This window comes from Acanthochromis polyacanthus, chromosome 3 (genome assembly GCF_021347895.1).
Source record: "Acanthochromis polyacanthus isolate Apoly-LR-REF ecotype Palm Island chromosome 3, KAUST_Apoly_ChrSc, whole genome shotgun sequence".
Lineage (NCBI taxonomy): Eukaryota > Metazoa > Chordata > Actinopteri > Pomacentridae > Acanthochromis > Acanthochromis polyacanthus.
In genome coordinates this window covers 10,476,401-10,499,736 of record NC_067115.1, presented here as the reverse complement: position 1 = coordinate 10,499,736, position 23,336 = coordinate 10,476,401, and the positions used below count along the sequence as shown (strand labels likewise).

Here is a 23,336-nt window from a genome sequence, read left to right as displayed (position 1 = left end):
TGAGAAAGATAGATAATGCATTAAATCGTTCATCATGGAAACCTATAATGTGGTGTTTTGGACAGAGTGCTGCAGAGATGAAGAGCTTTTTCTTTCTTTCACAGATCAACAATGTTGGTCCAAATTGGTTTTCCATTAGCACAAATCGAATCTGTGTCTCAGCAACTCGCATTATGCCGAGTGAACACACTGTGGGCGGACTGATGATAGAAATTGCAAATTACTTCAAGATGTTCTCTAAAATTAATAAATCCATTGAGCTGGTCACTTCTTCAAGTCATTTGAAGTTTAGAAAGTAAGTCAATAAAAGGCCATATTTTGTCTTAGACTTTTTAGTGTGTTTTCAAGCATGGCTCTGACCGGAGGCTGGAGTCCTGTATGTTTTCCTGCAGTGATGCAACATAAATCTAAAGTGCAATTACAGCTAAATCAGAGTCACAATAAACAAGTCAATGAGCCTCAGAGTGAACTGACAGTGGCTCTGAGGCCCAAACATGATTTAATAGAACAGTTGTCACTGGGCAGGATGATGCATATGCAGAATTTGACACTTTTGCATCTCATACAAGTATGATGTGGAAACTAGAAACCTCCAGTGCTTTCATTGTAACAAATGACTGTAATAATGTAATACAGTTCTTCTAGGAGTGTACTGTTTCTCCAAATTACATTGAGAAACTGTAAAATTGAAGCCTTTTTGAAGTCAAAAACAAGATACAATCGGCACATTGTATAAAGTCAAGGTGCGCATTGAACCAAAAGTTTTCGCACAACAGTTCATGAAACACTTTTTAAATTAGCAATGAGATTAGCAACTAGTTCAGACTTAGGGGGCTGAGAATATTATTGCTAACTTCACACTGATAAACAGACATAGGCCATTTTTACTGTTTTCTTAATTTAAATTTACATTTTTCCTTGATTTCTAAAATACATACACCCCCTGTCAAAAGTTTTAGGACACTTTCTCATTCAAATAAAGTAGAACCTGTCCTACAACTTTTGACAGGGGGTGTATCTACCAAATTTGCTACACATATGCAGCACATCAGGCTGTACAAAAAAGTCAGTGACAGCCACATTCCAAACCCATCAGGAAGTGAGCTATTTTGCGTTGAATGTCAGATTTTGCCCATTTTTCATTTTTTTCTTAGAGCGAACTCCTCCTAGGGGGAAACTCCAATTCACCTCAAATTCGGCCAGTACATACAGGAGGCCTTAATGATCCAAAGTTATTAAAATCTTTTTCCAAAGTCAAAGGGTGTGTCCGTGGCGGCCTCTGGAATTTTGATGCTTTGCCATAAAATTTCAAATGCTGTGTAAATGCCCTGAACGTGCTCCAATCTGCCTGAAACTTTACATGTATGATCAGAGTCCTGTCCTGATCACATCCATATGATGAAATACACCCCCTGTCAAAAGTTGTAGGACAGGTTCTACTTTATTTGAATGAGACAGTGTCCTAAAACTTTTGACAGGGGGTGTACATAATCCAGTTGCACGACACTCGAGCAGACCGGCTTTACTTGAACTCCTTCCGCCATGGAGCTCCCTGTGCTGGGATCAGCCTGTATCTGTTATACCATTTCTGGAAGGTTGCCAAGCGTGGCACATTCAGTGCATCATACTACTAAGGCCAAAATTAATGTAGCAATGTTTTGCTTGATTTCTGTTGCATAAAGAGTCGAGGTGTAGTGGAGAATTTTTAGAACAAGTTCATTAACATCTGTGCCAGATAAATTTTCATGAGGCTGTAATTTATGCTCCAGTTCACAGATCTGAATGAAATAAAGTAGACCGTTTTGCATTGTTTTTCAAATCTAGCTCTGGCCTGGTGATAAAAGTATGAAGAACTGTAAAATTCTCTCAAGTGTTCAAGCATGTTCATTACAGTTAAGGAGCTTTTATTGGCATTTTGTTACAGTTTATAGGTAGATTTAGTTTTTCAGCTGAAGTTTTAAGGGTTTAAAAAAAACATAATTTGCACCAAAGATTTCATTTGACAGCTGTCTGTATTTCATATTGTAAAGAACGTTTTAATGATATTGTAATTGGGACAGTGGAACATCTGTAGCTGGGAGATTTGGGAACATTTACACTCCACCACTTGAATATTGCACTGTTCTTATGCTGTCAGCCTCACAAAAGTATTAAAATCAATGCAGAAAAAAAAGTAAGATATTATGAGTCCATGTCCACATCTTTCTTGGTAAAACCTGCAGCCTATTTTACCCAGATAGATTCAAGTGTGTCATTCCAGCAGCAGCAAATCATTAAAAAAAATCTTCTTTAATATGTACCATGGGAATAACTGGTCACTCAGGGGCAGCAGAAACAAGCCTTAAAGGCAACAATTAAACGTTTTCAAACATGTTAGCTAACACTTATCAATTAATTTTCTAGTAGCTCTGTTGAGAAAAATATTTGGCTCTTTTGCAATTTAAATCTACCACAACGTTCACCAGCTGTTTGATAAGCAATGCTATAAGAGCAGTAGGGGTAAACCAAAATTAAAGATCTAAAAGATGCTTTAAAGAGCGCGTGCTGTGCACATTTACAGGACTATCGTTTTATTTTTGAGATCTTTCAGAATATCTTTGCATGCCTTATTACTCATAAATGAGCTTTCTCAAACTGTACATCACTGCAGCATTTCCTCTCACTGTCTCCGTGCTTTAGCTCCTGTCTCATGAATGTACTCTTCCCATAAAGCCCAGTCCTCTGTGATGAATATATGACAGCTTATATGGAGTATCCATGAATTATGCAAGCTTCCAACCTTATAAATAGCTTAAAGATGAATACATAAAATTGTACAGGTCAGCGATATCTGTGGCATAATTTTAGCTCTTGCTATATTTGTCGTGGTATTGGATTTGGGACATGCGGACATCGTAATCTTTAAATGAATCTCCCTCTGATGTGTATTCCTCAGGGGCAGTTTTGATTTAAAATATTAATTTATTTCACCGCACAGGATACTGACATTTTGATGTCTCAAATAGACTGTGTAGTGTGAGTACTCTTTGTTTTTCCAGTACAATGATGCAGTTAAATCGTTTTTATGTAAAACATTTAATAGATTATAAGGGTTTTCTTTATAATTTTAGAGATTCTCTGTCTTGATGACACAAGCAGACCCAATGAAACCAAAGTAACACTGGCAATACCAGCAAAATTGTTTCAGAGGGATACTTGTCACTAGGCGATTAGGCGTTACACAAATGTGTTACATTGTGACATAGATAAATAAAGGAAGAAGAGCCTGCACCTTAAACAAGGTGTTTCATGCAAGTAAGGAATAGAGTTTTTTGTGGGAACTGCGGACTTTAGGCTGCTTTTACATGCACCAAAAAGAATCATATGGGCTCTTTAAAGCTCTGTAGAGCTGATTGGAAACATTATTTCTAGTTGCACATATTCATACAACTAAAAAAAACAAAAATAGGATGCCAGTCACTTTTTTGTGTCTGTTCTCAAGGGCCCATTATCTCTCTGTGCATTTGTACATCAACAACCACATCTGTGAAAAAAAGACGTCATTTCAAGAGGAGTCGGATGCGAGATGCTTTTATTGGGGTTTAAGATTGATGAGGCTGCAGGATCTGAGCACAGAGAATCCACCACTGTTTGTCTTGCTGCGGTTTTTCCTTTCTGTCTCAGTTCCCCCATCACACAAACAAACAAAAAATCCACACCGGTACGCCCCCATCCTCCCCTCCTTCAGTCAGGCTCTAATGGGCTGAGTGAGGGCTGACGTTGGTGAGGTGTGGGGGAGAAGCATGTGAGGGGGAGAGAGGGAGGGAGGGGAGGAGAGAGAGGAAAGTTAGCGCCGGTAGCTGACGAATGGAGACTATGAGAGAGGGAGGAAGAACAAAAATGGAGAGAGAGCGTTTATGATCAGGTGCGGTCTCGGAGGCTATTATCCTCCTCAAACTTTGCACAACTTCTCATTGGACACTAGTCTATAAATAGCCTTCTGCACTCCCTCCATCCTGCACTCAAGCCACCAAGAGGTTTTGGGAAAGAGGAGGGGAATATTAAACCCTCTTCCTCTCCTTCTTTGCCCTCCCTCCTCCATCTCTTCGCCCACCCTCGGCCTCCGCCTCTCCTCCAGTCCCTCTCTTCCTCACCCTCGCCGGGTTTCACTTGGAGCTCATGGTGTAGCAGCCATGTGGGTGCCACTGCATGTCACGGATGCGCCTGATGGACTGCATCTGGGGGCAGCGGGCGCCAAACTCGTTGAAATGCCTGAACTCGCCCTTCTCCAGCAGGAACTGGCTTCCACGATATCCGGGGAACTGGTAACCCACCCAACTGGGGATTGAAGTAAAGGGACAAATGGGGAACAGATAGGGTTACAAGGTTGCAGCCATTCAAAATTTATGCAAGAGGGGAAAACCTCTCAAGGGCGGTTCAACGTTCAAGGATGAGCAATAGGCAAGTTAGAAATGTGGAAGAAGGATGCTGGAAAGACACGCAGAGAAACCAGAGAGGATACACATGTAACAAATAAAGACATCGATCTGTTTGTCATGTTGTCAGAAACAAAGCCGCAGGGTATTCTGCCTCCCAGCAGCTTGTATCAGGCTGCAAATAAAGTAAAGCAGACAGACAGAGGCACCGAGCTGCTGACGTTCATGACACCCTCGGCTTACGGCTGATGAGAAAGTCTCTATTCCTGAACTAGCTCTCAAACAAACACTTCTAGTAGCAGACAGTTGGTGATTATGCTGCTGTTTCTGCCAGTTAGAGAATGACGTCACGGGTGTGGAAACTCTCTGACACATGCAGCACTGCAAGGACATCGACTTTTTCTCAAGCAGAGAGTAGAGCTTGTGGTTGGCACTGCTCGAAAAAGTATGATTTCCAACTAGAAGCTGCAAACGGTTTGCGAAAGCTTCACAGTCTGACTTAGAAAACAGAGGCAAGGCTTTATACTTGTTTGCTTTAGATTGTAAAACTGACATCACTCCTATGCTTGTTCGTTAAATATGATGGTAAAAATAGCAGAAAAGGCTGGAAAAGAGGAAACAACTGTCTTTGCTCAGTCAGGTTTGCAAGATCAACCTACTTGAACATCTAAAGCTCACCAAACGCTTTTTTTTATGAATCGCTGCAGCTGAATACAAAAAATTAAATTGAAGAATTATCAGTGGAACCTCAGGTTATTATACTCTGGCAGCAAGAAAAAATATGGTAAAATCTGCAAAATAATTATTACTTCTATGCAGATTTAAATTAACAGGGTATTTTTTTGGGCACAGGCTGTGAAAAAACTCATTACTATTTGTCAAAGTACAGACATTTTAAGTGGACATTTGAGCTGTTTGAGTCTGTTTTGTTTGTTTTGTTTTTTTAAAGTCAACATGTAAATTAATAATGAACATTAATAATGGCAATTTTATTATATATTATCTGAAATTTACCAAAACCAGAAAAATCTGTAAAATAGCAGTTAAATAAATGTTTTGCTATTCTTTCGATCCTTAACATACAAAATTTTTAGATAACAGCAAACAGCACTCAAAATAACACCTGGGGGTGTTACCGAGATTGCTGCAGAGTTTCACAGATGCCACAATACTCACGTTCCACAGCTGACCATGATGCTGCCCACCCTGTCGGTGAAACCATAAGAGAACAGGCTGGGAACGTCGTCGTCCATGATCTCCATCTTGCGTCCCTTGAACTCGCCAACCTCAAACAGGCAGATCTTATGCTTCTCAGGATCCTGCAAGGTGGTGGAACAGAAAAAGCAAAAGAATGAGGATAAAAGAGGAGCTGGCAGAAAGCAGACATCCGTCAGAGTGTAGGAACTAAGAAGATAAGATTTTCAGCTGATTGGAAGAAAGCTAGAGCTCACCATGCGCACAGGCCTGAAGGACAGCAGGTAGTCGTTCTTCTGGCAGTTGCTCCAAGAGTCCCAGCGGGGATACTCGCCCTTCTCCAGGATGAACATCTCACCACAGAAGTTCATCTGCTCAAAACCCACGAAGCTTAGAGGGGGAAAAAGCAGGGGAAAAGTGTAAAAGTGGGGATAAGGAGAGAGGAAGAGGGTGAAGCTCCAGTTTGCTCATCATGAGGCGTGCTGTGAAGTTAGATATACAGCATGTTTGGTGGGCAGTGATATTTTCTGGAAGGCTAAAAGGCAGAATATCTTGGCCTGTGCTGCTTTGATTTGGACTTTTCTTTGGTTTGTTTTTCTCTTGCGACTCCCCCATCTGTATGAAAGTCAATACTAAGTCACTGGCTGTCCAGTGGGAAACTAAACGAGCCCCCACTAGAGGGCAGAACCATGCCTATGCATGATACTCTATCAATTTTTATCATCCTACGTATATCCCTTCCTACTTGATCTCCTGACCTGTAACTCCACAAGTGAGCAGGGGACCTTAGACTGATCTTCAGTGCCAAGTTTGATTATCCTGACTTCAGCACTTGCAGAGATATCTGACCGGACATACACACATACATACATACATACCCACATACACATTTACCCAGCCAGATACCGCACCGAATGCAGTAACCCCGCTGACGTACGTCAGGCGTGGTTAATAATATGTCAGTGTTCTTTCTGCTTCAGTTCACTTTCTTTATGTGTTAAGTTCTTCTATCTATATTGAATTTAGTTATATGAGATCACACAGTCAAAAAACAATAATGTTTGGGCTCAACAACAAAAAAACACAATGGTTTGCACCCATCAATGCAATTAATTACGGTCAACCAATAAACTATAATGAGTTGGGAAAATTTGCTGTTCCTATTCTTATTACAGTCTTAACCATTTGATACTGTCTGGGCATGTTAGGGTAGAGGAAGGGACCTAAAACTTGTAGTTATCAAGTCATATTCATTAAATTGTCTAAACTTGAATTACCAGTTTTAACCATTCAAAATTGTCCAGGAGTGTGAAGACAATGGAGCTCAATTAATTTCTCCCAACTTTATCTAGTTTTAGGCCAGCCGACACAGAAATGTTAGTTTAACTTACACAAAATGTTAAATTGGTGCAATTGCTGGCATTATTATGTCAGTACAACTAATCAAAAATAACGTCTGCAGCATAAAGAGTTCATCTAAACCAGTATATTTGTTTGTTTTGGGGTTTTTGTATCTTGTAATATGCATTAGTTACATGGCAGAAATCTGGCACTTCAATTATTTTACAAAAAAATGTTAAATAATCAGAGGAAAGTTGGTGCAGAACCCTTATCCCAGTCTCTGCTGTGTGTTTTGAGCTGTTAGTAGTTTTCGGAAGTGAAATTCACTGCACTCTCTGCAAATGACTCAGGATAAAAGCATCATCAAAATGCCCAAAATGCAAAGTGTGGAACGTCACATAATGGTGAGATACAGTTGTGAAATCAGCTGCTCTTTGCTCGGAGCAGCGTGGGTGCTGGTACAACACTTCAACATGTGGGTGTGCTGGCGTCGCAGGGTGTAATTTGGCTACTTACGGCCCACAGTCGACACGCAGGGAGCGCACCTTGTCCATCCCCATGTCGCACACGTTCATGCACTCATTGGTGATCTCGATCATGCGGCCCTGGAAGTTCTCCTGATCGAACACACACATCTGGAGGGGTTTTGGGTTAAAGAAAGAGAATGAGATATGGGTTCTGAAAAAGAAGGGCCCCTGGGTGGGGTTTTAAAGTCAAAGGCAACAGCTGAGGAGGGCAGAAATGGCACGGAAGCAGTGTGCGACATGGGAGAGACTGTCCAGACAAGAAAGAGTAAAAAGAAGTGTTATGACAGCTACCTCCTCTGTGATTTACCACACAGAGGCCTTGGATTTATCTGTCAGTTGTAGCTGTCGAACACCCCCTCACTGAGCTATAACATCAGCTCAGAAGGTAAACTGTCACAGCAGCGTGAGGCCAGATGCTTCACACCGAGTGAAGAAGGCTGTATGTTATAGCATTTGTTTGAACAGCTGTTTGTGTGTGTGTGTGTGTGTGTGTGTGTGTGTGTGTGTGTGTGTGTGTGTGTGTGTGTGTGTGTGTGTGTGTGTGTGTGTGTGTGTACCGCACCTTGTAGGACATCATGCCCATCTCAGACATCTTGTTCTGAGCTGCCTTCCCATCAGTCTGGGAAGCAGACTTGGATTTCTCTCCTCCAGCAGACATGATGACTGGGATGAAGAGAAGAGAAGCCGTTAATATCCTTTCTATATAAATGGAGTTTTTGTAATTGGCTCACCCCAATCAAAAAGCTTGCAACAGAAGAACCACAAGGCAAAAATGCACTTATGAGACTCCATTTGAAAGGTAGTTTCTGAAGATGTCCTCGTGGCTAAAATTAACTTTGTGGCTGTTAAGAGGCTCACTAAGTGAATGTACAAAAATATTACAGTGTCAAAGCCTCTGATTAATAATAATGATAAAAATAATAATATTCTCTTCCCTAGACCAAAAGGAAAAACTGCTATACTGCAAATAACACAACATTAACACATTATTTAGCAAGATTACTTTGGTGTAACAAAGTTAACGTTTTGATCATATCAATTACGGAACTTGCTAAGTTAACAATAGAAGATGAATTACTCAAAATTCAAATCAGCAACAGCTGAAATGATGGCAAAAACACACAATGCATTGCAAAAGCTTAACAGAATATTCCAGCTTTTATATATTTTTTAAACCAAGAGCTGTCATCTTAAGATGCATTAATAGATTTTTTTTAAATATTTTGCATCATCGTATTTCTGTTCTGTCACCTTTTCTGCTAAAAGGCCAGAAAAGGTGACTGATGGTGACAAATGCTCACTAAAGATCCTCTCCCAATACAATGTGACTAACCCCACTTTAACAAAAAGAAGTAAGCCAAACACAGACCTTAACAAATCTGCATTCAATTCAAGCTTCACCACACTTGTCTTCCAAATGCGTTACACTTGCTTCTACTAGAAAAACATCAAACTTTCAATTAAAAATGTGCACACAAAAAAAATCCAGCATGAACTCCTCTGTGCTAAATAAAGAAAATGAATCATAGCTACTGGCTACAATACCTGTGAATACACGCACACAGCATACATAGAAACAGATGATTAAAAACTTGGGGTTGCCTGAAACTTTCTTCAGTTATGAATTTGAGATTTGCCATCGCTATGCTGCTGGATTTTCAAATCCCATAAAAAATTGTCAAATTTGAACATGCATTGTAGCAGAATTTTGCTCAGAATAAACTCTAATGGATTTTCTGAAATAACCACAGTGCATTTATTAGCAGCTACTGGATTTGTACAGGAGAAACTCACACTTTACCAGCAATGTTTCACCTCAGCTATAACCTCCATCCTCATTTTTAGGCAGTACATTAAATTATTCTTGCTCGCCATCTCCCTGCTTTCTTTTCTTTTCTGTATGATGTTTGTCCACTGTCTTACCTGTGGCAGTGTGTGCGTAAAAGGAGCAGACTCGGGGCTGAGACTGGTGGTCTGTGTGAGAGTGCGCCAGGCCCCTTGTGGCTTTTATATGCTGGCGCTCAGAGAGAGGGATTATAGACACAGAAACAAACTCGCTGAGCTCACAGCCCCCACAGAATAGAAATACCCCCATCATCAAAGAGAGAGAGAGCGGCGGGCAGAAAGAGAGACAGAGGATGTGGCTGAAAGAAGAGAAGAATATGTGGAAGAAAATATGACAGAATGAACATGAATGTGCATGGGATGAATTAATCAAAAACTAAATGAAATCCATGAACCAGGAGTGTGAAATAATGGGAGAACTGGAGACTTTAAAGCGAGATGTTAACTACACAGTAGCAGCCAGGCTGACCAGGTTCACATTTAAGAACCTGTCACAAAATTATTCACTCGTGTTCCCTTCGGTGCTGTAATAAAGAGGCGCTGGGAGAAACAATAACAGGGAAAGCAATAAGCTGTAAGAAGCAATAACCTTGCTCTACTTGGACCTCTGGGTGAGCAAAGAAGTTCAGAGTGTGTGCGGACAGTAATGTGAGTATCTCGCTTCATCACAGGAGGAGAAAGCTATTAAATTAAAGCCCTCAACCTTTTTTTTTTCTGGCGTGGGTGAGTAAAATATTGTGGCTGCAAAAGATGTTTATTCCAAAGTGGACACGAAGGAGCGAGCAAATGGATTAAGCTCCAAGCACTCAGGCGAGGTCATGTGTTTGTGACATCAAGGCTTAGGACAAGGACATCGGGGGGAAACGGAGCTGCAGCTGAGCACCGAGACCATTTATATATCGGATTCAATGGTTGGCCTCGTTAATTGTGCAGTTTTTAATTTCCTTGTGCACGAGTGAGCATCAGCAGAAGGTCAGTGAAGGAAGGCGTGAATCACACACTTCACTTTTAGTAGCTGTTAGACATTCTCAGCTACTAAGAGTGTCACTTTAATGAAGAGAAACAGGCAAATCAGGAAATAGTGAGAGACGGTGACTTCCATGAGGAGCCACATCTCTTATTTTTGCCTCTAACTCTCCTTGATGTTCATTCCCAAACCGTGACTGGAGGACACACTGAGGTCCTTCAGTCACAAATGGATTCAGTTACTGTCCCTAGTCAATGTCTATCATCCCTGAGGACGTTCAAGGTGTTTAAAGGCTTCTTCTTATGGGGCTCTTTTCTATCAAAAAACACAGCACAGACAACGGGTTTTAACTTAAATTCTTTTTTCATTGATATTTATTCGCTCTAATAATTCTAACAATTTCCTTTCATTTACCATTAGCTTCACCAGTAAGTCTCTTAGGATACTTTTTCTCTCAGGTCCAAAATAGCAGTAAAAGTTAGTTGCCATGACAATCCATAATATAACATGAAAACAGATGGACGAAGTACAAAACATCAACGTGCAACGCTAAAAATGAGACGAAGAAATAATATCTTTGGCTGTTTTGAACAGTAACTTCTTTAAAACACTCTAAATTCATGAACGCTGGGATTTTATTCATTATTTAACTTTTGGGGGTTTCCAAACTGATCTAACGCTTTCCAGAAGAAAAGAAGAGCATTTTACATTTATGTAATATTTGCACAAGGGAATCTGTAACTAATGGATAGGATAAAAGATTTTCACAGCTTGATGCAAGATAGGAACAAAACTTCACATCTATGAGTGTTTTAACAAGAAGCCCTCTGTGTTTGTGTATCTGTCAATTCAAATTTATTTTATTGCAGAATGAAATACATTTGTTTTTTTAAATAATGGAATATCAGACAGAATCGAAAGAAGGAATAACAATTCCTAAGATCCATTTCTAAGTAAAATAAAAATCCATCCATGCATTATTTATACTGCTTAATCCTTTTAGGGTCGCAGGGAGACTGGAGCCTGTCAGGTCGCCAGTCTATCACAGGGCTACATATAGAGACAAACGACCACGCTCGCATTCACACCTGAGCATAATTTCTCCTTTTGGACTGTGAGAAGAAGCCAGAGTACCCGCAGAAAGCCCACGTATGCACAGGGAGAACATCAAAACTCCAAGCAGAAAGATCCCAGAAAGGCAGGGACGTGAACCAGAAATCTTCTAGCTGCAAGGCCAAAGTGCTAACCATCAAGTCACTGTGCAGCCTAAACATCTATTACTAAAATATAAATACCGCAAAGAGCAAGCAAAGCCCTGAGAAAACATGCACGTCTTGAGATTTGTCTTTACATGTGGAACATTTGACTGAAAGAGGGAGGCTATTCCAAACCTTTGGAGCTGCCCCTGCCATGAGTCTCAACTGTGGAGCTGTCAAAAGCAAATTTTCTGAGGATCTAAGAGGCCCGGAGGTAAAGCAGTAGCAAGGAAGTTCTGAAATATCTGAGGTGCATGATACAAAATTGAATCATCTCTCAATAGCAAGTAGACAAGCAGATGTCTTATAGATACAGAAAACAGACACTTTAGGCATACTATAATGAAAATACATTCCCCAAAGTAGAAACTAGCTGCATAAACATAGTTATAAAATTTCCCATTAATACCAGAACTTTTTCACTTTTGAACTTACTGGTTGGGTATGTCTGCATCACGGCTCCACATGGAAAAGAATTGTACGAAGATTTTGATTGAGATTTTACAAAGATGGAAAAGGAAACAAGATCAGTGACCAACTGAAAATCAATGAAATCGCAGTTGCAGCAGTAACTGTGTGGTATAGAACAAGACATAGACTTGGCACAGCGGTTATCAGTGGATAAGAGAGCTTCTGTGAGAACTCAGATGACATAAAGTACAGTGAAGAACATAAATGTCTATGATGTGTGCAAGATAAAAATTCTTGCTTGCTCTTTGACATAAAACAGCAAAAATAAAATTCTCTGTAGAAAATTTCAGTAAGTCTGGTGAATATTGGGAGTACATTCTTTGGTCAGACGAGACCAAGATAAATGTATTCAACTCAGATGAAGGCCATCGTGTTAACTGTGAACCTGACCAGGACTACCACAGTGAATGCACAGTCCTAACAGTGAAGCACAGAGGCATGATGACATGGGGCAGCATGAGTTCAAAAGTTGTTGGACAGATGACATTTGAATGTGTCTGGATATACCAAAATGTAGGATTCCTGCAGAAGTTTGGAAGAAGAGAAATGTATTCAAGCATGATAGCCATCCACAGGACAAAACCATGACAGAGTTTCTAAAGGAGAAAAACCTGAAAGCTACACCCTTGACAAGTAAGCCACCTGACTTGAATCCACAAGAACACCGTTGTAGTATTTCAAAGACAAAAGCAACACATCCACTCCAGCAAAGAACACCGGTAAAATAATCTATCAAAAATGGAAGATGATCTCTCTAGAAATGTAGAGAAGAGTGCTGAAAAAATGTAATTAAATTTGAATCTCACCAGTGAAAGTTGTACTGCCTTTCATTGCCTTGAGTTTCTTGTGTGGGGTCTGCATTTTTCATAGAGTAAGTCTAAACTGGCATTTAAATTAACATGAAAGCAAATGTCCTACTGTTCAAGTTGGAAGTGATGCGATTACTGTAAGGTGACACAACGTAGAATCACTTGACAGATAACTGATACAGCGCACTCTTTTCTGTTGTATCCTCCTCATGAAGCCCGTCTGCAGTTCCTTCTTGCAGTAATAATGTACGACTCGATAATACAGCTGATCTGGTGACAAACAGAGCTGAGAAAAGCCAACAACATTTTCCATGTACTCCAATAAACATCCCCTTCAAAAAGGCCACTGATCAATATATACACCTTGCCACTGCACGATGGTTTGATTGATTTTTCTCCACAATGTCAAGACTAAAGAGCAGATTATCATGCTTCATGTAGAGACTTATTGAATATCGTGTTCACACCTGACCAAACAAAGATTATCCAGTTTACCAAACAGATGCGTGACATCCTCAGATTCTCCTTTCATCCATCTGTCAGTTTACAGCAAGTCATTTGTAAAGCTCACAAATGAAACACAACATCGCAAATTCTTCATCACAGAGCATTTTTAGACTTCAAATATTCGAATACGCCTAAAGGAGTTGTGCAGTACCCAACGTCTTCTGTCCTTATGGGCCAACAATTTCATTATATTTGCATGTTATCTGTAGGAACTAAAAATAGGGTTTGATTTAGTGCAGAGTGGAGGTTCTGGTAGAAGTAGTGACTGTGGGGAAAATAGTGGGAGTCGTGACTTCCGCTGCCTTACATGTGTGTGAACTTGGTGGCTGCTTCCTCATGCATTGTCTGAAATGAATGTCAAGGACCAAAGGATCAGAAGATTGAGGGGGGAGGGGGGGTGTTGTCATAGTAACCGTAGGTCAGTTTCTAAAGTAAATGGCTTGGGGTAAGAATACTCTACACATGTGGAACATACACTGACAGACACAAAGTTGTTGCTTCCTTTCTGTTGTTTTTTTTTTTTTGCATTTTTGCACAGCCTTCATAGCTCAGTTACTATTAGATTTGTTACTATTAATTAATAAACAATTATCTCCATTAATTGAATTCCGGTGTCCCAATTTCCTCCACTGTTGGAAACCACCATTGAAGCTGGCTCCCCGGATGGCTCTCCAAATCCTCCTCATTCTCTGCCTATAGCCCCGGCCATTGTTGCTCTATACGATGGCACTGCTGACCTATACGAATAGACCACAAACAGGCCCGCATTCATCGCACACCTCTGTGGCTGCGCTGTATATGATCTGCTGAGTCGACAGGCCGTATAGGGTTACAAAGAGAGAGACAGATGGAAAGAGGGAGAGAGGGGGGAGAGAAAGAGATGAAGAGAGAGAAAGGTGGAGATGGAGAGGGAGCAGTGGGCAGCTGGGCCGCTGGTGTGCGCGCACAAACCGCTTTTTACGCACTTTACGCACCAGACAGGAGCGTCAGGCTCTCACCTGCGTAAAGCTGATCACAGTTAGGCAATGGAATACTGGAAGTCTGGCTCTATGTACTCCCAAAATAAAACAATTATAAATGGAATGAGAAGGCTGGCGTTATGTATTAAAGTTATTAGTGAATATTCTGCCAATTAGTGTATCAATGAACTGCTTTGTCTATGAAATGCCTACATAAACATATCCATTAGTCAGTAGTTCTATGTTTCAGAGATGGAAGATGATGACCTCAAATATATATTTATTATTATTAATACTTTTTTTATTTTTTACAGAATTTTTTCTTAAAACACTAAGCTCTAAATAAATTAAAATTCACTTGACATAAATGTGCCCTTTCCTGCTAAGCCTTCTATAAATATTGCAAATCCATTACCAAACCATTTAAATCCTCACTCCACCATACAGTTAAATAACACATTTTTAATTTACGAGTGTAACTTACATTATTAATATGCAGCAGAAAACATAGTTTAATTGTTTAATGCTTAATTTGTATAATATAATAAAAAATTTAACAAATATTGAATAATGTGCCCATCTGTATAAGCTTTAATAGTGCAAACTCTTCCTTATTAAGTTGTTTATTAAATTTCAAAACAGTGGTATAATTTTTCTCTGTTTTCAAGTTTTCTCTTTGGATGATCTTTTAATGACTATGCTCACATCTGGTCCCACTCACACGAGTTTAAATTTGAAGGCCCCACCAGAAAGTCTCAGTCGTGATTCCTGCTTCACACACTTCAACAAAGTCCTCGTTCATGTTGTTTTAGGAGGCAGCCGGGCCAGCATGCGCACGCGCGCGAGCACAAGCATCCCGCGTGGACGCCGGTATAAAACAGAAGCTGCAGGTGGAGACAAAAGTCTGCGTAAAGAGGATTTGGTGCGTGAGGAGTGCGAGCAGAGCATCCAGGTAAGGTGACCCTGAAAATTCCTGACCCAGGACTTTCCCACGGGATGGATTTCCCGGATTAAATACGTGGAGAGGTTAATGTTGTTCAGTGTCTAGCTATGATTCAGGCTGTATGACGAACTCAGAGTCACTTTTTTTTAAATTTTACAAAGATATGTTTCAAATGGAGACTTGCTTTGGTGAAAGAAATTAGTTTGTTGTTCAGCTGTTATTTTAAAATACCATCTCCTTTTTCATTTGTTTGTTTATACCCGTTTTCTGATCCATCAGTTTTTCCCTTCCTTCTCCAATCTAGAAATGTACAGAGTCACTAAAACCCACATGACCTTTCCTGTGCCCCTCCCGAGCATGGGAACAGCCCCCTTCTTTAAGGTGAATCCACTCACTCTCACTTCAGTCAGCTCATAGTAAGAACGGCCTCAGCTTGACACCCCCCTGCTTTCTTCTCCTCCCTGTGTGCAGGTGACTGTGTTTGAGCAGGAGCACTTCCAGGGCAAGTTTCTGGAGTTCACCTCCGAGTGCTGCAACATCCACAACTGTGGCATGGACAACATCCGCTCCATCCGAGTGGAGAGTGGAGCGTGAGTCACACAGCCTGTACGCCTGCGAGTCTCTGTGGACAGCTGACTGGCTCTGTGTGTGTGTGTGTTTATGTAAATGTGTGTCTGTGAGGAAACTAGTGCCCAGGCAACCACAGTGTGTCACAGCCGAGGCCACTGCAGCCTGGACATGTGGGGTCCAGTCAGCAGAAACAGTCATGAAGGGAGATGGAGAGTTTTTTGGCCATCGTCTGAGGAGCTAACAGGTCTTTTAGAGTCATATAAATCACAGGATTGTCCCTTTGTGGAGGCTGTTCATAGCTAATATATATACCTCAGAAGCAGTCAGGAATGGATAATTAAATGCCACATGAGTTTTTTTATTCCTTTGATAAAATATGGTGCCATTTTCCTTTCTTAATCGCTGTATGTGAAGAGAAATGTCAGGGTCCTTCTGATGAAAAGCGCACAAAAAAAATCTACCAACTATAGCAAACAACTTTAAATCAATAGAATTTTTATACAGTGGTCAAGAGTAAACTGTTATTAGAATGTTTTATGTTTTGGAAAAATTTTATACTTCTAATTGACTTAATGTCAGAGAAGATACGATAATCCTTTATTGCTCCCCACACCAGGTGAAATCCACATTGTTATAGCAGCAAACATATTTACATCAGAAAATAAACATCATCATAATAATAATTGTTATTATTATTTCATATATATATATATATATATATATATATATACACTTGTGTTCCACATTAAGGTGATACAGAGAGGCATATCTCAGCAAAAATCACTGTCCCTTTGATGACAGCTCACTGAAATTTTACAAGAATCTATTAGGACTATAACAAGAACTTTTAAACCTGTACCTGTTATAACAAAAATTAATGTTATTATGTAATGTTATTAATTATAACATTACATCATACAATATCTGCTTTTTATGAGACAGTTTTTGCATTCACTCTTGAGTACATCTTTCAAATATGACACTTTGTTTAATAACACTTCACTGTCACATAATATATGTATGTGTGTATATATTATATATATATATATATATATATATATATAGGCTGAACAGAGCGCACTTTATCAGAATATGCTAGTTTTTGTGAATTTTAAACTTGTAATTCATTTAATTTCATATATACATGTCTGGAGTTCCATCACAATGTAGTAAAGATGTTGCTTCCAGCAGCTGTGGAGCAACATCATCATACATTTTTGAGTCATTTTTGTGGCCACCTGCTGCATATAAGCCCAATATTAACTTTCCTTTTAGCTACAATTTCAGACCCTACCAACTGCTAACAGAAGTATCCTGCTTCTACTGCAAATATTCTGTTATTTCCATCAGATGCATGGCAGTAGTGGCCTTCTAGAGCTTTTTTTTTTTCCTTCTTTGCACTAAACAGCTGTCAGCTGAGGCTGAGAGCATGCCACCACAGGACACCTGCAGATCTTTGAACGGCAGGTGTCCTGTCGAGGACTGAACTGACTTAAAACCTGCAATAAAGCTCCATCAAACTGTGCAGAGCTGCAAATTCAGGTGAGTATTTTCTGTAGCTACACTATTTTGCTGCTATTTAAATTGCAGGATTGTCCCTTTGTGGAGGGTATTCATAGTGAGCATACATATCTCCCCGGCGGTCAGGAACTGATAATTAAAGGCCACATGAGTGTCTTTCTCTCTTTGATAAAATGGTGTGCTACTTTCCTTTCTGAATCACTGTCTGTGAATGGAAATGTCAAGGTATTTCTGATGAAAAGAGCACAAAAACATTAGAACTATCCATTTCGACAATAACACAGAATTTTAAACCTTTTTCTATTATTATACAATCAATGCCTTTATTGTAGCTTTCTATGACACAGTTTTGCACTGGAAACAAATTAGTTTCAACCTGAAGTGCAGACCATGTATGAGGTTTTTCTTGATAACCATAATCATTCTAGTTCCTGGCATATAATTATTGGCAGAAAGTAACACAACCTCAGTGGATTTTTCCAGAATATGTCTTTTTTTGTTAATTCTAAGAAAAACACTTCACTTCATTTCAGACGAATACACTGTACTTTTTAATCCACTACATTTATTCAGCAGCTATCGTTACTTTTTACAATATGATGTTATAGACGGACTTTTTGGTCAGGTAAATTCTATATACACTTGTTGCTGCCAGCAGCAATGGTGAAACATTACTATACATTTCCAGGTGTTTTTCTGGCCATTAACTGTCCTTTTAGGTCAGTTTTTGGTCTCTACCATCACCTTTCATAGTTTATAGTGTCTAAATGTCCAGTTATTTTCACCAGATAGTTTGTTTTCGAACTTTTATTTTGCTGGAAGCAGCTTCCTGCTCTGGCTGAGAATAAACCACAGCAGTACACTTGCAAGTCTGACACTTAACATCAATCTAAAATTTGGTTTTAAGCTCCATAAAATTGAGCTTAAAACTATATATATATATATATATATATATATATATATATATCTTTTTTAGCTCTGTTTTTGGTCTCTACCCACTCCTAAATCTCTCACTAACTTTCTCTTAGCGCTCCGTTGTATTTTAAACAGCTTGATCCCTGAAAATTCATGAAACAAATCTGTCTTTTCTTCTGGAGTGTGTGCATGTGGTGTGATCTGACCTGACTGCCATTGGCTCCACAATTAATACATGTAGTCTCAAACATTGGTAGTTTCTGATTAGTGCATGGAAATGTGTGATCACAGACTCATACATTCTGTGTTTATGTAAGACTGAATTAGAAGATGTGCCTTCAGGACCTTTAAATGAGCCACAAAGTTACAGAAATGGTTAAACTATACATGCAGGATGCAGCAGGCCGTCAGCATAACTACATTACACAGCTGTCCAGAGTAAGTCCAGAGATATTTTTCTGCACTATTTAGTGGTCGCTCTATGTATTTTTGGCTGTTTCCATTTTAATTTTCATCACCTGTTCCATGAAAGTGAAAGCCCGCCAACAAATTATCTTGTTTTAGAGCCACAAGTGAGATTTGATCAAAGGTTCTCTTCTTTCCACCTGTGGTTTTAAATTAGAAAGTGCACAGTCTCCTCATTTGTTCTGTATATGCTATGCAGCCGTCTGCTGGTGATTCCTCACCGGGCTGGAAAACCTCCTGAGCTCTGTGAAATAATTTAGGAGCTGTGGACATCATTCAAGGATAATTATGCATGGCATTTATTATTAACTCTGAGTCCAAGAGAAAACTTGTGCCATCGTCAGTGTCTTGACGCACCTCCACTGTGAGCGACTTTTTACGTAACAGCCCAGGTCTTAGTCACAGTGTACAGAGCTTGCCAAAGTCAGAGTAGTGATTCTCCAAACACATGATGCAAATTGAGCTCTATTTCATCAGGGCAAAAAGTGGTGTAGTACTTGTTTCACTGACAGTGCAACAATGACCTCTAGCTATTTTGATAGACGGCAAATAGCATAAGATTCACGCTGTAACAGGAGTGAAGATTAAGGTTTTCTTCAAGAGGTGCACACTTCACCTCTTATTCTCTGCAGAAGCCGGTAAAAACATCACTGTTGTCTTACTACAAACTGAAAGATTGTACTCGTCAGAGCAGAGTGGAAAAACTATGCTGTTGCTTTGATTCCTAAAAAATTTACATTCAGGAAAACTGGAGGCGAAATAGATTGGATGCAGTTTCAGTGATCATGGCTGAAATTTGATTTTTATTCCACAGATTTAGCCCTGCACTGCTTCCGTAATGAACAGTGTGAGGCTTTTCATTTGGGAGATCATTATAGTGTGGAAATCTTTTGTACAAACAAAAAATAGGGCACTAAATACTTAATGTTCTGCTTGAGATATATTTGGATGCTCCTCTCATGTTGTCTGATGTCACCTGTCTGCTTTCACTCACATGCTTCCACCTCATATTTCCAGCTGGGCGGGTTTCAAGCACCACAAAAATGAGTTACAGAGTGACATGTTGGAGATATATATATTTAGGGCATCAAAGATGATGATGCCTCTAGTAGCTGTTGGAACAACATTATCATGCATTTTGATTCATTTTTCTGGCCAAATGCTGCATATAAACCCAATATTAACTCTCCTTTTAGGTCTGTTTTTGGTTTCTACCAACTCCTGAGAGAAATATCCTACTTTTTAGGTGTTAAATATGCCAATATCTCCACCAGAGATATGGTAACAGTGCACTTTGCTGCCTGAGAGTAAGCCAAATAGTACACCTGCAGGTTCAACAGCTGAACTAAAACTTGCCATAAAGCTCCATAAAACTGTGCAGAATGCAGGTGATAGCTCTCTGCAGTTTCCTTTTTTTGAAGTCATTTAAAATAGAATGCAAAAAGCTTAATGTCCTGCTCGAAACACATTTAGATGCTCCTCTTATGTTGTCTTGATATTATTCGTCTGTTTTGTGTTCACACTGATTTCCACTGCTTTTCATTTTTACTCACCGATCTGATATTTCCGCTTTGTGTTTCCAGCTGGGTCGGTTTCGAGCACCACGATTTCCAAGGCCAGCAGTTCATCCTGGAGAGGGGCGAGTACCCTAACTGGGAGGCCTTCAGCGGCTCCCTGTCCTACCACACCGAGCGCTTCATGTCTCTACGCCCCATCTACTGCGCCGTGAGTATCTGCACAGAAAGAGGGGCGAGAATGAGACAGGTGGGAGTGAAAGAGCAGGAAAGTGCAGTGAAAATGAAATGATGGGTGAGAGAGAGGCAGAAGGCGGGGATGGTCAGAAGTGTGAGCCACATAGCGAGTGACTGACACGGTTCAAAAATAGAAATGAGACATCTCTGTGACAAATGTCTTCTCTGTTGCACATCTAAAAGACCCAGCACTAATTTCAAGAGCAACTCTGTATTCCACCTACTCCACAGTCTCACCAGAGCAGCCGTATGATGATCTTCGAGAAGGAGAACTTCATTGGGCGCAGCACGGAGCTGTGCGACGACTACCCCTCCCTGCAGGCCATGGGCTGGTTCATGCCTCAGGTGGGCTCCATGCACGTGCGGAGTGGAGCGTAAGTCATCCAGACATCTTCCAGGTCAGGTTGAATGACGTGACAAGGTTTAGAGGATGCAGAGATTTAAAAAAAAAAACAAAAAAAAAAACAAAAAACCCATTCAGCTCAAGCAGGTAAAAGAAGATACATCATGTGCATCAGTTGAGACATTTTAAGAGGGAACACAAACCCTCATTTGAAACACATTTTCATGTCACTCTTAAGATTTCTCAGAGTCTTTATCCCTTACTTGGAGATTATTTTTAAGCACCACACTCCAACCTCTTTATTTTTATCTATAGAAAGCTAATTAAAAGGTTCCATATGGTGACACTCCATTTATATTATGTTTTGCATGTCTTAAAAAACCTCTGGGTGTAAATTCATCCAGCCTCACAGCTTTGCAAGCAAATCCAAATTTTTTTCAATTTCTAAGTAGAAACTAAGCACCAATAGTCATCTAGTTAAAACTCTGTATGCCTCCCTCACAGCTTCCAGGTGAACCAGTCAAAATGAGCTGCTGCCTCTCAGTCCACCAGGTTTATTTACTTTCTGGAGCTGCTTCTGCAAACTCTAAAATGTCTGAGCCATGAGAAAATGTTCACCAGATGTTATGTGGTTGGCTGCAAAAGTGAATACAAGAGTCTTAATGAATTCACAGCATCTGAGGAACAGAAGACTTAGCGGATTACTTCTATTTTCTATGATAATGTCACCACAACAATGACAAAATCCTTAGTGCTAGCACATAGCAGAGCTTTAAGAGTGATTTGAAACAAATGAAAAAGGACTGTATATACTTCACAGTGAAATGATGAGTGAAAGCTAGAAATGATAGAAAGTCCTGTTCTGAAACATTCATGTCTGTGTGGGCTGCCATGCAGTCAAAGTCAATCACAGACAGAGGGAGTCTTCTTCCTGTAGAGGGCGGAGACAGCAGCAGCTAGTTGCACTTAAGGCTACAGACACTGAAACCGAACAGGACAAAAACCAGGGGTTATACAGTCATGATGAAATGAAATGAACAATCTTTGCAGTATCTCCAGTTGAAAAATTATGAGTAATGTCCTAGAGATTGTGAAACTTTCATCATTCTGCTAAAAACGGGCACTATATGAACAACTAAAAATGAACCAATGAACTAGCCTAGTCGCGCTAGACAACCCACGGCAATGAATTTAATTCTCTGCCAGGGTGGATCTAGTTACCCACCATAAGGCTCAAGGTTGGCTGCTCCTAAAACTGGCCGGACGAATCACCATGAAGTGTAGAGGCAGAAGGCGGGCGTAACTAAGTGACGACAGAGGCGCGACGATTCTGACAGAAACAACCAGCGCACAATAAACAGTTATCTTTCGACTCGGCTTTGGCCACAGCCGTTAAAGATTTGAAGCTAAAATTCAACTTAAAAGATAAACAAAGAACGGCACTGAAGTGTTTCACTGAGAAGAAAGACGTATTTGGACTTATGCCGACGGGATATGGCAAATCCTTAATATACCAGTTGGCTCCGCTGGTTGGGAAGCTAATGGGACCTGGCCACAATCCGGTGCTCTAGGAACTACGTCAGGCTATTCGTTGCGCTGATTGGTTGTATACCTACCCAATTGCAGCAGAGTGATTTGAAAGACAACCTTTTAGCCCGCCTCCCTCCCTGTCGAGTATTCCTAGACCCTTGTGTCTTAAGAGCTGGGTCTAGCGTGGCTAGGCTACCAATGAACTGAAATATCTCAACATCTTCTGTATAAAATGACATTAAACTTAGTACAGGCATTCATGTTCCCCACACTAAACTATTAGTGTGAACATGGGACACAAACAGTACTGGCTAAGTGCTAACTGGGTACATATTACCATAATAATAATAACTACAAATTAAATATTGATATCATGCCAATAGTATATTTTTGACAGTATCGTAAATAATCGTGCACCAGTAACTATCTGGTTAAACTCCAACATAGAAACAATATACAGCATCTACACTTCTGTATTCTGAGTGTAGTCAATTTACCAAAGTAGAGACAAAACACAAAATAAAAAAAGTTGAATCTAACTGCTACCAATATTTTTGTTGCTGCCAAATTTCATGTAATAATCATGAAGTAACAACGCGGTATTGTGGCGACCTTAAAGTTACAACTGCTTAACATTTAGGATATGCACTTTAGTTTTGTTTCTAACGTGCAGCACAGCCTTCAGAAGTAGCTAACATTTTTCTGTTTTACTCAATTCCACTGAATTCATCATGACACAATTAGTATTTATAGAAACCTTGCAGCACAACAAGTCCTTAAATTAGAGCACTTGGCGTAAGCTCCACACAGATTGTATTGGCACATGTCGGGTGATTAGCAACAAGACAGAGCTGTGCAGAAATACCAAAGACATGTTTGCAGTAATTTAGACATACTGCTGCTATCACATAGTTTATTAGCAATGACAAGTAGATTTTTTAACTAACAAATGTCCTGCTTAGTAAATAAATCATATATTTCTCACTATTTTCTTAATTAATCTCCTC

At 40.0% G+C, this 23,336-nt stretch overlaps 2 protein-coding genes across 6 annotated transcripts in view; one reads left to right on the top strand and one right to left on the bottom strand.

The window, feature by feature from the left end:
• The window catches only part of cryba1l2 (crystallin, beta A1, like 2), a 48,094-nt gene that overhangs the window by 24,351 nt on the left and 407 nt on the right, over positions 1 to 23,336 (top strand). The window contains exons 2-6 of one of the 2 annotated variants that reach the window (XM_022197529.2): positions 15,104 to 15,243; positions 15,539 to 15,615; positions 15,706 to 15,824; positions 20,289 to 20,430; positions 20,688 to 20,830. In XM_022197529.2, coding sequence (XP_022053221.2) covers positions 15,541 to 15,615; positions 15,706 to 15,824; positions 20,289 to 20,430; positions 20,688 to 20,830 — 479 coding nt within the window. In that variant the 5' untranslated portion in view covers positions 15,104 to 15,243; positions 15,539 to 15,540. Of the gene's footprint in view, positions 1 to 15,103; positions 15,616 to 15,705; positions 15,825 to 20,288; positions 20,431 to 20,687; positions 20,831 to 23,336 lie in introns of both variants that reach the window. The other variant, XM_022197530.2, reaches the window with a different exon arrangement.
• Positions 3,555 to 20,398, bottom strand: crybb1l2 (crystallin, beta B1, like 2). 4 transcript variants are annotated; one of them, XM_051945138.1, is made up of 7 exons: positions 9,401 to 12,167; positions 8,847 to 8,914; positions 8,040 to 8,140; positions 7,467 to 7,585; positions 5,867 to 5,999; positions 5,592 to 5,734; positions 3,555 to 4,317 (listed from the first exon to the last, which is right to left on the bottom strand). In XM_051945138.1, exons 3-7 carry the CDS (start codon positions 8,133 to 8,135, stop codon positions 4,146 to 4,148), a joined length of 663 nt encoding a protein of 220 aa, XP_051801098.1. In that variant the 5' UTR covers positions 8,136 to 8,140; positions 8,847 to 8,914; positions 9,401 to 12,167; the 3' UTR covers positions 3,555 to 4,145. The 4 variants fall into 4 exon arrangements, with proteins under 4 accessions (XP_051801098.1, XP_051801097.1, XP_022053220.1 ...); XM_051945137.1 differs by lacking the exon at positions 8,847 to 8,914 and having other exon boundaries at positions 3,555 to 3,753; positions 4,134 to 4,317; XM_022197528.2 differs by lacking the exons at positions 8,847 to 8,914; positions 9,401 to 12,167 and adding an exon at positions 20,259 to 20,398.

Excerpts from the sequence above, each read along its gene's own strand:
- crybb1l2 (XM_051945137.1), bottom strand. The coding sequence starts at position 9,575 with ATGATGGGGGTATTTCTATTCTGTGGGGGCTGTGAGCTCAGCGAGTTT. Across the intron at positions 7,586-8,039 it reads TGGGCATGATGTCCTACAAG|ATGTGTGTGTTCGATCAGGA; the intron begins GTGCGGTACACA and ends AAACCCCTCCAG. Across the intron at positions 5,735-5,866 it reads CCTTCAGGCCTGTGCGCATG|GATCCTGAGAAGCATAAGAT; the intron begins GTGAGCTCTAGC and ends ACCACCTTGCAG.